Genomic DNA, 16,939 nt, shown 5'->3' on the forward strand with positions numbered 1-16,939 from the left:
ACATCCGTTTGATAATTTGTCCTGTTCTTGAGTAAGGTGTCATAAAGACAAAGGTTGGTAGCATTCATCTTCAAGATATTTGGAAAAGTACAGGGTGCTTCATCACATGAAAAGTATCCTTGTCAAAGTCAAGTTTAAATTCTCTGAGATACCATAGAACTGGATCTTTAGATAAACTCTGCTTATGGTTGCTTCTCTTCCTGTTTCAAATAATTTCATTTTAGTCTCATTTAATCTTAATATATATCTTATATATGTACATAGTATATATGAGTATATATATAAGAAGCAGGTAGTGTTATTGTCTCTGTTATATGGTTGATGAAACTGAGGTACAGGCAAGTTAAGTCATCTGCCCAAGGTCAGTCCAAGGTCATATGGCTGGTAACAACCTAGGTGGTCTTGCTTTGGAGTCCAAAGTCTCAAGCCTCAACTAAAAAATTTAGTCTAGATCCTCTGTGAGGTCTATAAACTCAGTACTAATGTAATTACTAAACTGCTAAAGTAAATAATTTCATTAAAAACCTGTACTACCATACATGACATCATTACTTCAGAAGTGACATTAACCAAACTTACTTAGAAACGGCTCACTGGTAGGATTGCTGATGGTTGAGAGCTCAGGCTCTGGGGTCAGACAGATGTTGCCCTAATCTTGGCTCCATCGCTTACAGTGTGTGACCTTGGGTGAGTCACTTAACCTTCCTTTGTATCTTAATTTGCATACATGGTAGTAACAACAGTATCTGCTTCACAGAGTACTTTGAGGAATAAATGAGGTCATTCAGAAATAGCAAGTCAGAGGACAACCATCAGGCAGTGTCCTCCAGATGAACTGACTTCTTTATGAATATGATGGGGACCAGCCCCATGGAGTTATGGCTGTGGGTTCAATGAGGTTTACTCATCAACTCAGTGACTCACTTTTATGCCCAGTCCTTTCAGTGCTTGCATTTCAAATATATTCCTTGGCAAAATTGCAAATTGCTACATGTCCAGGACTTTTGGGGTTGCTCTTTAATCATCTCAATTAGGGGAACTCAGTTGTCGTTGCCACATCTATATGTGTTGAAGTGATTCTTTTAGCCAATGCTTATTACATCTTTTAAAATCTTTTGCTACTAAAATTTATGTTTTAGTATAGATTTGATCTCCAGTTGAATGGTGAAAATGCCTAAAACAGTTTTAGTCCCTGGTGAACATTTATTTAATAAACTTATTTCACAATTTCCACATTATTTGGTTGAGTTGATTGACTTAGGTCAGAAATAATGAGAAATGTATGAGAGATACAATAAAGATTTAATCATCTCAGCAATACTTGGAGTAGTACACTCTCTTGAATAGAGCAGATCAATAAAAATGGTCTTGAAACTCATCATTTTTTATACCTAGTCTCATTCTGTAGAATTTGAGGGAATAACATATTTGTTGAGTTGAAGGCTACCTACATGTTACTTTGTGCTTTTACTACTACTTATTAAACTTCCAAAAGAATTATTTCAAAGGTTATGAAAACAACTAAAGCCTAATTACTTAAGAAAATGGATAGTGTTACTCTTAATGATTAAGAATAACTTGTATGAAATAGAGAATTGGGTATTCATTTGTGAGATATCAAAGCTAATAAATATATGGCAGAATCATGTGTCAGACATTGACTGACAGTGGGGTTAATCTTGATTGTCATAATACATCTGATGAAACTTTATCTAGGGCCCTTTTCTGTTGTACTTTGGAACCAAAATGTTTAAAAGTATTGTTTAAAAGTGCCTAACATTTCCCCAGAGGAGTTTTTGAAACTGTTTTTCTAGTGGAAAATTTAATCGATGAAGTCATAGGATTTTTGAAATATGATGTTGCAGGATAATGGGTCTGTTGCATACAGTGGGTGGTTGTTGGTTAGTCCGGACACCAGCCCTTAATCTCATTTACTATGAACTGTGGGGAAATTACACAGCTTTTCTATGCTTTACTCTTCTGTAGAAAGGGCCTACTATAGGCCCCTTATTAGTGTATGTAAGAAATATAGATGACTTGAGCTTTAAAACTTCTTCTAGAAAGGCTCCATGAAAATCAGGTTGTTAACTAGGACAAAGGTTCCTATTGCTGCTATTTGTAATAATAATATTACCATCATTATTAGATTTTAGATTCTGGGAAGAGGTGGTAACTTTTTAGTAAAACAAATCTTCCTAGGCTATGAATTAATAATTTATATATTTGAAGGCCCTAGAAGTGAAGATTTTATATCTTTTTTTTTTTTAATTTTTGGGACGAGAGGTTCTCAGAGTTAAATGAATTGGATGTAGAGAATAATATTTTCTTATGTGAATAAAAGCTCTGTGACTTCGGAGCCTCTTGGTTTTTCTGAGAATTAAGTTCTCTTTTTCTTTGAGGACTGTGACAAAGGGAAAGTCTGTGGTTCTGTCTGCATTATTCCTTCTGTAGAGCTTCTTCAGCTGGATGCCCTTTCTATTTTTCTACCAAGGCTGTAAGCTCCTCTTTTTTTTTTTAATTTAATTTTTTAAATTTAATTTAATTTTATTACCCAGGGTCCAGCCTCAGACTAATGCAAAATAGCCATTCTATATATGTTTAAACCACACAGTCCTGTGAGTGGTGGGGTGGGGATTCTAGAGGAGTGACTGAGTACAAAAGGCATGATATAACTGTCACTGGGATGGCAAGTTTTAGTAGGGAATGGTGAGAGGGAAGGCTGAAGACAAGATTGGTGCTTGATTTTAGAAGTCCTTGGTGGCAGTAAGAATGATTTTTTTTTTTTATTTTCTTTGTCTCCCACATAAAAACTTATAATCATCCTGTTATCACAAAGGGGGAAATCTGTTCTGCAGACTTGGGGAACTAAACAAGTACTATTCCAATATTTATTGCTTCTCTTCCTCTTGAACTACATTCCTTCATGCATGCTGAGGTCTGAATACGTCTGTCAGGATTTGTAGATTGAGACTCTTCTGTGGGCTGCTACAGATGGAACCATAGACAGTATGTTTGTTGTATTGGGGCATGTTTTTAATTGGACTATTAATGTCAGCAAGCCCTTGATGGAGTCCCTGTCAACTTTTAGGTCTTCTAAAGGGCACTGAAATTGTTGATATTAATGGAGAATGCAAATTTCCTTTTGGAAGTAAAATTTTAATTCTGACTTAAAGAATTTATTCCTCAAAGACATGAATAAGGTAAGAAACTGGACCTCATGTGGAAAAACTTTTACCCTCTGGATATCTGAGTTGAACTTCTTGACTTAAATCTTCACATTCTAATACATTTGGCATTTACAGCCTCTGTCCATATCACGAAACCATCAGGCAGTCTGATATTTATGGGTTATGTACTCTAGAGTAATTCCAGACTGAGTTTTTGTAGTAGTGGTAAGATTATGAAACAGAGTAGCAAAGAAGAAATTTAACATAGCTGTGACCTAATTTGAGGTAAAACTTTGATGTGTTCATATTCGACCTCTAGTTGCTTATTTCTTTAAAAAAATTATTCCTGTTTTGCACCAGTTTGAAGGATACAGCTAATGAAAACATTTCTTATATAGTTCTGTGTCACATATTTTTTCTCATTCAGAATATTTTACATCTGTTAAAGTTACTTAGATCCTCATTTCTAAGTTTCAGAGATAGTTAAAGAAACTGAATACAGACCACATGTATGACACTAATATTAGCAGTGACTTTTTTAAAAGTTCAGTTTTCTGTTACAAGCCGTAAAAACATTTCAAAATGTTTGCGGCACCCCCTGCTGGCTATATTGTGGCACTTCCTAAAGGAATATCGCATCTTTAGATACTGCTCAAAAATACTTTAGGTATATACACCATCTCTCTTGCAGTCATTTTTATTTAGAAATAATTTCATTTGTATCCAACATATAATAGAATTGAAATATTAGTTGAAGACATTTTGCTTTATAGTTTGTCAATTGATATTTGAACAGTGCTTGTCCTTCGAGGCAAATAGAATAATGTATTCACTGGAGACAAATTATTTGCCATAACCTTTTTACTAATATTTCAGATGAAATTCAGTGGGGCAGAGGCATCTCCCCAAATGCTTCCATTTTCTTGCAGATAATTCCACTACGAGCATCCTTTGTACATAAATATGTGTGCATGTTTGTTATATGCTAAATTCTGACCTTGCAATATCCATAATGCTTTAAGAAGAGCACTTTGGATCTTAAAAGACAACCTCTGAGGAGATGGTGGGAATGATGGTTGTTTAGCTCACTGGTGTGATTCAAGCCATGAGCTCTGATCGAGTTCATTAGTGACCCCTCTAAGGGCCTTTACATCTGGAAAAAGAGTAATTATTTAAGAAAAGCATAATTTTCTAGTTAGTACCATATGAAGTGACAGCCATTGAATTTCAGTTTCTCAGGAACAAAATTCAAAGATGCTGAACTAAGTGAGCAAAGATCATTTCCTAAATGTCGAGTTAAGCTAAGTGTCAGAAAATTTACTGCCATTATTTATAAACATTGAGCAAATTTTAGACGAGCTCCAGTCCTAATTTAAAGATAAATTTATCTTCTTCAAATGAAAACATGTCTTCCTGTTATATGTATACCCTTCGTTCACTATTTTAACAAGAATGTATTGAGATTACACACAGTGTTTCTATAGTGTTTTATGTTCTTCATTTTCATGCTGTATTGTAATAGTGCTTTGCTTGTTTGTTTTCCCCATTGAGTGCTGAGTGCTCATTGGATGGATGGATGGATGGATGGGTGGCTGGGTGGAAGGCTGGATGTTGCATATAATAGGACTGAGAATCTTAATGAATCACTCATGGCCTTTAATGTTCTTTTGATTTCTGCAATAATCGTTCACTTTTGTATATATATGTCTTTGGGTGTGTTTTTTGGTGGACTACACACACACAGATATTTTAAGTACTGTTAACTGATTTTATTTTCTAATAAAACATTATTCATTCAAAGAAATGTATTCTGAATCAGTAGAAAGCCTTAATCATAGGCTGTTTAAAAAGAATTGTAGCTTATTAGCTACACACTTATAAGATAGTCTTAAAAATTAATGATTGACTTTTCTAAGTCCTGTGGTTCTAAATTTCTGCAGTCTTTGTATAAGAAAGATGTATAATCTATTAGTACATGCTAGAATTGTAATATTAGTATAATGGTTAATACATGTATCTATATAAGCAAATAGTGTTAATGCTTACAGTTTCATAGCATTTCTCCCTAAAATAATACCTTTATTAATTTTCTAATTACTACTTTATGGCAATGTAAAAAACAATCTGGTGAATTATTACAAGATCAGTATTAACAAAGACCCTAAATAAAAATCTTGCATATTATACTCTAGAGCTTAAGTTAGGCTTATTTAGGAGTTATTTTAAGATATATTTTGGAGTAATAGAAAGTAGTTTTACTTCTACCTATACCTTCTACCTGTAATTTTAGAAGTAAATTCATAGAATTTGTTTAGACCTCTTGATGACTACTGAGGTTATGAATTAGCTGATTTTGGCTTATACCTTAATTTAGCAAATGAGGAAACTTAGGCCCAGAAAGATTAGGAGAAACTTTCCAAAGTCCTGGTGCCTGAGCTATGTTTCCTGATTTAGCCACTCAGAGTTTTTGCATATTGCTTCCCATGTGGAGGATAGAGAATAAAATTATCTTATCAAATGGCCAGGAAGGGTGGTTTGCTGAATTAATTAGCTTGTAATGTCTCTGGACTATGTGTAACATTTTCATATTTCTCTTTGTTGCAGAATGCAAAGTATGGCGAAATCCACTAAATTTATTTAGGGGTGCTGAATATAATCGGTAAGCGTTTTGACAGGTTGGGAAACAAATGGGTCTAGTTCAGAGAGTAGACAGCAGCAAATGCTTTTGCTGGTTCATTTAGGGGTCATTGTTACAGCCTGGATAGTGCTTCTATTTTTTGATACAATCCTCAAATGTTTTGATTTTTCTGTTTTATAAATATTTTTGGGATTGGAATTGGGATAACATATAAAGATGTGTAGTTTTTAGAAATTTTCTATTGCAGTTATTCATTTCATTATGCATTATACAATCAAAATATTTTGAAGTTTACCTAGAACATGGTTATGAAGATGTCACAGAAGTTATGTTGGAATTTAATTTTGCAGAGTAATTAGGCGTATCAGAATTTTCATGGCTTTTGAAAAATGTCTATTCATGATATAACTAGGGAAAGTTTTCATTAGCTAGTGCTAGTAAAATTTTTAGACAAAAATATAGAGGAAAATGTTTACTTCTTTCCTGCTGATATACTTCCTAAAGGGAGAACAGGATGATTAAAAATTTTTTTTTCATTCATTGGCAAAGCTGTTTTAATATTCTAGTTAATGTTTTTCTAGTTCAACTCCTATGCAGCTTAATATTTTGTAGGTCTTGCTTTCTTCTCTCAAAGTGTCTGACCATCTATTTCCCCTTTACCAGGTATACTTGGGTGACAGGACGAGAGCCTTTGACTTACTATGACATGAATCTCTCTGCCCAAGACCACCAGACATTCTTTACTTGTGACTCAGACCACCTCCGTCCTGCAGATGCAAGTATGGACAATCTTTTATTATTTTTTTATTTTTAATTTTTTAAAATAGTTTATTTATTTATTTGACAGAGAGAGAAGCACAGCAAGAGAGGGAATGCAAGCAGGGGGAGTAGGAGAGGGAGAAGCAGGCCTATGGCCAAGCAGGGAGCCCGAAGCGGGGCTTGATCCCAGGATCCTGGGATCATGGCCTGAGCCAAAGGCAGATGCTTAACGACTGAGCCACCCAGGCGCCCCTGGACAATCTTTTAGATAGTTGCTGAATGGAATGGCTTTTTGGTTTAAGTACTTAAGGTTACTCCTTTTAGAATATCTGCTCTACAAAAACCCCAATATATAAAATATTAAATTGAAGATTGACTAGTGGAACCCAGAATTCTGATACTTAAATAAAGGATTTATCACAATGAAGTATCAATGTAGAGCTTGTTATAATTTAAAATACCCTTTAGAAAAATATACTGACATTGGATTTACATATTTTAAAGAAATATAAATCTTATATAAGGCTAACTAAATCCTTGGTTGAGGTAGGATGAAGGGTCATGTCTCTTTGATGATATTATAACTAGAAATTGGGGATTCAGTGAATCCAAATGATAAATGAATATATTGTAATGATTTGTATGCCTATTTATAGGTTCACTATCACTGAATGGGGGCATGGCTTTAGCTATTAGAATCCATATTTGTTTTCCATCCTAGTAAAGGCTTTGTTTGGCATGCATTTCACATTGTTTGAGGTCCAAATAATTCCACTGATACTGTTTATATTACCAAAATTAAATAGGTAAAAAAAAATCTTTAAAAAGGGGAATATGTACATGCACCTAAGAAACTAACTTAGAATATACATATTTATAAAACAAATATGGAGATTGTTGCTCTTTTTTTAAAGTTACTCCTTGCCATGGTGGAACATAAATATTCCAGGCATTGAGCTTTCCACAATATATATAAAAACTGCTCTGGTATATGAAAACTGTGTTTGCAGCAAACTTTGGGAACAGATAGACATGTTAAATAAAAGGCTAAAGCACTTTTTTTTTTTTCCCTGATCCAACTCCTAATTCTTCAAATGGTTTTATTTATTTATTTATTTAAAGATTTTATTTATTTATTTGAGAGAGAGGATGAGATAGAGCATGAGAGGGGGGAGGGTCAGAGGGAGAAGCAGACTTCCTGCTGAGTAGGGAGCCTGATGCGAGACTCGATCCCGGGACTCCCGGATCATGACCTGAGCCGAAGGCAGTTGCTTAACCAACTGAGCCACCCAGGCACCCTCTTCACATGGTTTTAAAATGTCCTAATACCCAGAGCCTGTAGCGTTCAGGAAAATGATCAATAGAAATTATGTTTTGTCTAAGTAGAAGGAAGAGATTAGTAGCACTCTCATCTCAAAAGGGGTAAAATAATATATGTTTCTTAACAACAAATGACACGGATGAGCAAAAGAAATATTAAATCTCTTTTAGAATGTCTTATCCTTAAGAAACCTTAGTCAGTATGGTGAGCATAGCATAACATGTAGACTTGGAGAATCACCATGTTATACACTTGAAATTCCTGTAACATTGTATATCAACTAATACTTCAGTAAAAAAAAAAAAAATCTTGATCAAGATTAAGTCTCTAAAATTATAGACCATGGGTTAGTCTATAAGATTTAGATCTGTAATTTTATGAGCTCAAGAAAGGTTTTATATCATCTCCTGAAGGGCAGTGGAATAGCAAATTAGAATATTTGTGTGACTTTGGAGATTTGGGCTGACTTTTTTGGTAAGTGAAATACTGTCTTGTATTCAAGCTGAAAGCTATTAATTTAACTGTTGTCCCATGTTGAGTCTTCCAAATTATGTGTATTGATGGACTTGCTTTTTTCTCTTTTTCTAAAATAGTAATGCAGAAAGCCTGGAGAGAAAGAAACCCCCAAGCTAGAATTTCTGCAGCTCATGAAGCCTTAGAGATAAATGAGTAAGTGGGGGAAAATCTTGCTTTTAAAAAGGAAATCTCATCCTTTGCTGAATGTATTCAGTTGCCATTAATAGAATACTTAAGTTAAATTATGCATTTGAACTTGAGGATTGTTTTGGGAGTTATTAATTTGTCAAAAATTTTTTTTGTGAAGGACATCCATGTGATGGTGGTTTTAGTCATCTTAGAGAGCAATTCAGTGGTTTTGCTATGACCCTAACTTAAATAGCTTCCAAGGGCTATTCCAAGGCTTCCAAGCCCTTTTAAGGACTACCGGTGGGATATTGTAAGGACATAAAATAAATACAGTTCTTTACATATCTAAAACATATTGACAGGGAGATTTTTTTCAGATGTAGAATGCTCATCTCTGCCATCATATTTTTTAGGTAGAGCTTCTGCTAGTGGGGAAAAGAGAACAAAAACATAAGGTGAAAAAAATTGCACTTTAAAAGTATTTCAAGATCAAGACAAAGATAAGACGAAATGCTGTCGTTAGTGTTGTCAAACATGCTGTGGGTTACCAAGGAAGGCTGGGAAATATCTTCTGGAGATCTCAGAAAATGGGAAAGATTCTTAAAATTGGAGTCATAAAATCTCAGGGTTGGCAGAGGCCTTAAAGGTCATTTAGCTCAACCACCCATCTGGTGTTTGAATCACCTCGACACTCTCCCTTCCAAGTGGTCATTGTTAAACTATTTTATGATTTTTTTGAAGAAGGTTACAGAATCTTCACTGGAGGTCTTAGAAAAAAAGATTCACTTGAGAGTTGGAAATCCTGCCATTGTAACCTGTTGATCTATTTGGTTTCTGCTTCTGTCATACAACGTATTTATTTTCCAGTTTCTTGTCATCTACAAATTTGATATGCCTGCCTTCTGTGTGTCATCCATGTTTCTGATAAAAATGTCAGGATCAGGGACAGAACCCGGTGACATGACATATACAGACTATCCTCCAGGTTCATGTCTTCATGACTCATCATCCCTTGGTATTGTTCAACCAATTACTAAGCCACCCAAGTTACACTGTGACTCAGCTCATATTTCTGCATTTTGATCTTAAGAATGCCAGTTGTAGCTATGGATCTTTATTGTGTAGTAAATTCTTTAAAGTAAATTAAGCTAGCACAACCTGATTTATTTATTCTTAGTGAATTAAAGCTAGCTTCTATTTTCACTACTTTCTTTTAAAACTGCTTGGAGACCATCCCTTTAATAATCCATTAGAATATCTTTACAAATCACTGTTCTGTAGTTTGGGAAGTCTGCCTTCTTCCCTTTTTGAACATTTTTACTGCATTTGTCATCTCATCTTCTAGCACCTGTCCATTCTTTGTGATTCCTTAACTATCCACAGAGAGCACTTCCCTGCCTGTGGGGTCTGGTTGGCTTCCTGGGATTTGCCTATCCCAGTACAGTAATTCATTTAGGATAGTTCAGTTATTTGCTATCTTACATCTTTTTACCCATGTTAGAGTTTAATTTCTTCTCCCTTTTTCAGCCCGACAATCATGCTCCTTGATAGAGAAGCCAGGAAAAAAATAGGAGTTACGGAGTTTTGCTTTCTCTTTATTATCTGCTGTTACTAACTACAAACTTTTCTTGTTTTCATGTGGTTGTTGTGTTGTTTGTCTTTTTTGCTTATTTATTTTTGCGATGGTTGTAGAGAAATGGGGGTGGTAATAGGGCTTTAAAAGTAATTTAAAAACAGGGAATAGATGGTTGTCTTTAGCATTTTGTTGTGTCTTTATTTTGCTTTGCAAGCTTCAGCTAATTTGGAATTTTAGCTCTCCTGACATTATTCTTATTAGCTCATTCCACTCTCTTGTAGTCCTTCATTACATGCCCTCTTTCCATCTTTTTTTACATGTCCTTTAAGAATCTGACCTTGTGAGAGATCTCTGTGCAGCCATATTGGTTACTTAATTGTCACCCCTCTTTTCTTCCTGAGAGGCTCATTTGTGACTATGGTGATAGTTGGACATTTGGAAGCTGCCCGACCCTCTTAAACCATTTTTTTCCTTCAGAGTCTCATGCCATTGATTCATACCTCTTTTCTTTGAAGTTTTTGAAGTCCACATTACCCTCTCTGATTATCCTGAATCCAAAATGACATAGTAACTCTCTCTGAATGTTCCTATCAATTTTCATTTCACCAACTATTTTTTTCTTCTTGGTCAGAATTAGGTCCAGAGTTGAAGTTCCCCTAATTGCTTCCTCTACCATCTGGGAGATAAAATTGTTACCAAAGTAAGTCAAGAACCTGTCGGGTGCCCTACTTCTAACCAAATGAGACTTCTTCTAGCAGATATCTGGATGGTTGACACCCCCATCACCATACTTTCTTGCTTCTGTCTGTGTATTGTGTTGTGACAAGGATGCATCATCTATATCTTCCATCGAGCTGAGCCGTCGTTCTGTACTCCCCAACCATTAGCACTTCTATTGCTCTTTCTCCTTCACTCACAAGCTCTTAGCATGTTTCTACCCCAGACTCATGACTTTCCACATAGATATATGTTTTCTTGGCTAGTAGTGCTACTCTGCCTCTCCTCCTAAGAATACTATGTGAAATATAAATAAAGAAAGCACGTAACTTGCCCCCACCTGTCTTGAATTCCCAGCCCACTAACTATAATCTTATAGCTAATTCCTCTGATACTATATCCACCACTCAGTATTATAATCTCAGTTTTCACTTCATTACCCTTGACCCATATGTATATGTCAGCATCTGAAGCCTTAAGTAGTGCTTCCTGATGCCTGTCCCAGTTATTTTCTCTAGTGAATCGCTGGGCAGTTTCAGCATCATTATTGTTCTTTCTAAGTCCTATATCTGCTGCCCTCCATAGTAATTGGTTTTACAGCATTTTTCTGGGCATTTTTTCTCCCTACTGCCCCACATTGTGTTTAAAGCCCCATTGATCAGTCCTGCATGTAATTAGAGGGACTGACCAAAGAATTGACAAGACTCCTCCTCAAGGCTAAGATTAACTAGTCACCCCAAATCTCCCATTGGCTGTAAGTTCAGCCTCATTTTCCTAGCTGGGCTGTTGCAGTTTATGAATGGTAAAAGTAACATTTGGTTTCACTTTCTGTTTATTTTCTCTCTTGTGGTCTGATGGAGGTTCTGACAAGTAGGGAAATGACCACAAGAGAGGCAGTGGGGAAGAAGGAAAGCAGAGGGATCTATGCAGTTTGGGACCTGTATGGTCGGCTCCGGCCTCACTGTTTCCTATCACATTCCCTTTCTTTGGCAGTCGGGTTGTTCTGATATGATAGGGAAGGTTGAAATTTCCAAGAGTTCCCCTTGTTTGTTAGTTAACTGCTTATCCTTTCCAGCTTCCTAGCTTAGAGGTTGTTGAAAGGATTAAATGAGACGATGTATGTTGAGTGCCTGGTACAGTGCTTACTATATACTGAGCAACAGGTGGTGGTAGCTATTACTGTTAAAGGTGTGAGATGGAACTCTTGTTCGCTGCTGAGGCTGAATCAGATTTTGAGCTCTTCAGAAGTAACACTACCTGTAGGTTCTTCTAGTGTTCTTCTCTGACCCAGAAAATCAGTGCTGACTGTAATGAAATGTTGAAGCGCTGTTTTTTTAATGAGTAATCGATCCGATTTAATGAACTTCTGATTCTGAAGAAATCCTTAGATTCCAGAGAATCCATATTTAGTGAATAGAAGGAAACTTGTCTGTAGGATCTCTAACTTGGAGAGCTGGAAGGAGATCTTTCCCAACAGCTCTTGTCATTGCCATTGTTGGTTGACACTGACTGAGTATGTACCCCATGCCGGCTACTGTACTGAGCACTTCACATGCATCACCTTACTTAACCTTTGCAACAACACTGTGAACAAATCAGTTTCATGTTGTGCTCCATCAGGGAGGCAGAGTAATAACTTGCCCAAAGTGACACACTAATAAGGGGCAGAGTCCATTTGTGAGCCCCACGTTCCTAACACTACACATCCTACCTTTCAAGCTAAAATATAGGCATTTCTTTTGTGTCATTATTTTGTGTCAACAACTACAAACCAGGGGTGCATGAACCAGTTGGCCACTCTGCATGTTTTGGCATAACTCCTTGCCCTTCTGCATGCACTCCTCCAGCTGTGACAATATCCTTGGATTTGTAATTGATGGTGGCTATTATCTGAATGGACAGGTGTGCGACTGCTTATATTCTCTTGGCTGAAGAGGAAGCAACAACCATCGCGGAAGCAGAAAAACTGTTTAAGCAGGCCCTGAAGGCTGGAGACGGCTGTTACCGGCGTTCTCAGCAGCTACAGCATCATGGATCCCAGTACGAAGCCCAACATAGTAAGGTTTTCTCCAGGCTGACGTGTTGGGGGTCAGAACTGTAGCATGATTAATCAGAACAAATGTTCAGGCCAGTTCAAAATATGGTTGTCTGAGATGAAAATAAAGACTAGTTTTTGCCTTTCTGTTATTTTTTTTCCTTCCCATAAAAGCACAGTATGTAATTAACTTATAGCTTCATTACTGTTCACATTCATTTTCAGATTCTTTCCTAATCTTTAGATCCTTAACTCTAGAAATAAATGGTAATAACCTTTAATGGTAACCTTTTTTTCTCCTCAGAATTCTTATATATTTCTGTTTATTAGTTGTTTCTCTGCCCCATAACCTAAGGCCTACTTGGGAAACAGGACTTAAATTTATGTTAATGTAATCAGAGTTTTTCTCTTACAAGTCTTCTACAGCATGGGTTGAAATAGGACAACTAAGAATATCATAGTTATTGGTGATTATCTCAGTATTTAGCTTATTGGTATTGGCTTCCAGAGATTAAAAAAGTCATGAGTTTGTAATTATTTATCTTTTTTATATTAAAAATAGTGGCTGCTTTTATTTAAGATAACTCTTTAAAATGAGGCCTTTCACTTTAGTACACTAAACAGAGGGTCAGTGATATTTTGGGGGAATGGTATAGAAACAAGATAAAAAAATTGTTTCTGGAATTCCTGGAGCTGACTTGTCAGTTTTTTGGTTGTTTAAGTAGAAATTTAATAATCATTTCATTTTCCATTCAGACTTTAGGCTGTTTCCTTAAAGTGGAATTTCTCAACATATTTTCCCCTCCTGCATCTTGGAGAGTAGGATTGCATCTCCTTCATATTTGAGATTATAAAATTAAATTTTAATGCTAAACTTGGATTTGGTGCAGAGAATGAGTGCATTAGTCCTTATGACTAAGGTACAGCAAGATCTTTGATCTTTGTGTGTATACATGAGTATGTCCACCCAACACAATAATACATGAGTTTTTATTTGCATTCTGCAGTATGTATGTTAATCAAGCCTCGAACCATATATCTATTGCTTTTTTTAAAAAAAAAATTATAACAATGAATTTTGAAGGCATTTGTATCATAATGTCTATTTTGTGAACTAAATGAGAATTAACACATAAAATTACATTACCTATAATATAACTTAAGAAATTTTCTTTATTTCTTTTCTTCTGTAGATTAAATCCTTTCAACCTGTTACCTAAATCTATCCAAAAAATATAATCACATCTTTAAAATAATTTGTAGGCCCTTGGCAGATTTTCAGCACACATCTTGTTCTCATTGTTTAAAACTTGAAATGTTAGGACTTTGGTCTTAACATCTTTTAATAGCTGCATATTATACATGTACTTAATCTATAACAGGTGTGTCATATTTTTCTAAAACATGGTAATTTTATTGAGGATTAAATGCATGCATGTTCTCACTGGTCTAGAAACATATGCAAAATGACATATAATTAAATAAAAGATTAAGATGAGAAGTTGTTAATGTACTTTTTAAGAGCCGTTTTAGTGACTATTATTATAACTAGTTAGCTTGTCAGTGCTTTCTCTAACACTAGGGTAGTTTTCATTTTGTTGCGTACTCTATTGTCATATCTGGAATGTGTTATATTGCCATCTAAAATAGACTGCTTTGGGGACCTGGAGATGATTATGATGTCACTAGTTTTAGGGAAAGAATAATATAAAACAGAAGTTCAAGATGAGGCTTCTCCAGACTTAATGTCAAGAAGGAAAAAAAATAGTTCATCAAGATGCAACCTGAGATTCACCTCTTTGCATCTCCACCAAAAGCATGCAGACTTGAAGAATATGGAATTCTTGCTTATAAACCACATTCAATGTGGGTATGTTCATTTTCCCAGCACTTTGTGGCAGATGATTTTATTTATCAAATACTCAACATTCTAACTCAAAAGCATGGATTAGGTAATCAGTCACATGATTTGACCTTTGGAAATCTAAGTATTTTGACTACACTGTATGCATTTTACTATTAGCAAAGTTGTCAGTGTGCCTGGCAGTAAGAAAAAGCCAAAGGAGCGCTTTGTTCTCTCTGAGGTTTTCCTTTAAGGGCATCGCAAATGGGCCTCTGTATTTTTTTCTTGCTGCTCAGCTGAAAGCTTTTGTATTTTTAAATTTTGGTATTTTATATTTCCTTCTTCAGGACGAGATACTAATGTCTTGGTCTACATCAAAAGAAGGCTAGCAATGTGTGCCAGAAGACTCGGGAGGACCAGGGAAGCAGTGAAAATGATGAGAGATGTGAGTTTGAATTTGTGTTTGGGAACAGTAGCAATGTACCTGACTTAGAGAAGGAGGAGCCAACTGCATGGCCATAGCGGAGAGCGCCAGTGACGGTGCGGTGGTCCCACGGGTGCTAGAGCCGGCCAGTCTGGGGTTCAGCTCTAGCTCCCAGTGTACTGGATGAGTGGTCGTGGGCAAGTGACTCACCGGCTCTGGGCCTGCTTCCTCATCTATAAAATGGGAATAGATAACAAGAACTTTAACAATAACAATATTAGTAACAAAAGCAATTACTGCCTAGGATTGTTGTGAAGATTAAATGAGCTAATACATGGAAAGCTGTCCATAGAGTGGCTGGCATAGTAAGGAAATTCCAATACGTGACCTTATTATTCAACCTCTGGAGCTGTAGCCAGAAGCCAAGAATGAGATCAGCCATTTTAGCTGACTGACTTTTTTTGTGCGGATTGGTGTTAGGAAGATTTGAATAAACTGCTACTCTCAAATGTAATAATAGTATGATCTAATCTGACAAGTCATTTCAAGCATTTTCCTAGATTCTTGAATCAGGATATTTTATTAGTAGTAGTCAACACAGGAAGAGAGGAAATAGGTAAGAGTTTTAAAAGGAAAGAGAACCAAGAGAGATTATTATTCAGTAATCAAAACGGTAGTTTTAAGGGAAACCGGTAGAGGAAATTTTACTTCCATGTTTTTTAAAATAAATACTTTTTCATAAAGAAACTGACACCAGTGGAAATTGTATTTATAAACCATTTTCTTTTTAAAAACAATTTCAAAAGACTTTTGCCAACATTTCAGGCCTCTGCTGTCTTCCTGAAGTCAGGAGACAACGGGTAACCACCCCTTATAAAAACGAAAGAACCAAGGGTCAAGATAAGAGTGGTGTCTTGCCCAGTTCTCAGGTTTTGGGTTTGAGAACAGGACTGTGTAAACCTAGTGAGCCTTTTGTCGGTTTATCTTTGGAAAGGCAGTTATTCATACGAGTCCCCAGTTACTCTGGCACGGCGGGGGGCGGGGGGCGGCTGCACTCCAGGCCCACCGCTAGTTATTTCTGTAAGTTGCAGCGTAATGGGGAGGTCCGAGTGAGATCCGCGCCTGGGTTAGGCTCCTCCATTAAGCAGCAGGATAGCCCCCAGACCTGATGAGAGCAATGAGAGGAGGGAGATTCCAAGGTAATTCTGTTTGACCGCAGGTGATAGATGCTCAATGGGCAAAGCTACTGCAAAGGGGATGTTCCAGGAGTAAATTCTTTTGGTTGAGGGAAGAATTTAAAGAATGTTTGTTATACAGTATAAGTGCTAATTTTTATAAAAGGAGAGTTCTGTAGAGACATGAACTTGCTCTCAAAGCTTTTTAAGTTGCAGAAATTCCATCTTTTGATCTAGTGAAAAAACTCTACCAGTCAGTCCCTTTGTCTCTAAAAGAGCTGAGAATTTTATGAAGGATGGGGCTATTTATCTTAAACTGGCCCAGCCACATTCAGCCTTTAAAAAGGTGTTTGAAATTTATCACTTCTTCTTAACCTTAGTTAGCCTGGGACAGGCATGCATGGAGGAGCAGATTTTGGTGATTTTCTTTATTATGTGCTTAAGCAACTTCACAGGAGAAACAAACTGGAGTGATTTCAATTCCAGTTTTTTTCTGTCAGTCTCATTCTGATGATCATCAGTTTTGGTATCATCAGTTTTCATGTGATTAAGACCAGTGCAGCTATGCTGTGGTTTGACTTTTATTTAACATTATTTTATATTTACAATTCCATTTATTGTCTTAGTCCAAATTTAGAT

At 36.2% G+C, this 16,939-nt stretch overlaps 1 protein-coding gene across 8 annotated transcripts in view; it reads left to right on the forward strand.

Moving 5' to 3' along the window:
• The window catches only part of ST7 (suppression of tumorigenicity 7), a 235,521-nt gene that overhangs the window by 133,686 nt on the left and 84,896 nt on the right, over nucleotides 1-16,939 (forward strand). For 5 of the 8 annotated variants that reach the window (XM_073899105.1, XM_073899108.1, XM_025873217.2 and 2 more), the window contains exons 4-9: nucleotides 5,772-5,826; nucleotides 6,469-6,584; nucleotides 8,479-8,554; nucleotides 10,738-10,806; nucleotides 12,726-12,880; nucleotides 15,049-15,146. In XM_073899105.1, the coding sequence (XP_073755206.1) occupies nucleotides 5,772-5,826; nucleotides 6,469-6,584; nucleotides 8,479-8,554; nucleotides 10,738-10,806; nucleotides 12,726-12,880; nucleotides 15,049-15,146 (569 nt within the window). The remainder of the gene's footprint in view (nucleotides 1-5,771; nucleotides 5,827-6,468; nucleotides 6,585-8,478; nucleotides 8,555-10,737; nucleotides 10,807-12,725; nucleotides 12,881-15,048; nucleotides 15,147-16,939) is intronic. The other 3 variants (XM_025873214.2, XM_073899107.1, XM_025873215.2) reach the window with 1 other exon arrangement.

The sequence above is a fragment of the Callorhinus ursinus genome, unplaced genomic scaffold (genome assembly GCF_003265705.2).
Source record: "Callorhinus ursinus isolate GAN/ISIS: 27379988/994484 unplaced genomic scaffold, GSC_fseal_2.0 scaffold12, whole genome shotgun sequence".
In the NCBI taxonomy this organism is placed as follows: domain Eukaryota; kingdom Metazoa; phylum Chordata; class Mammalia; order Carnivora; family Otariidae; genus Callorhinus; species Callorhinus ursinus.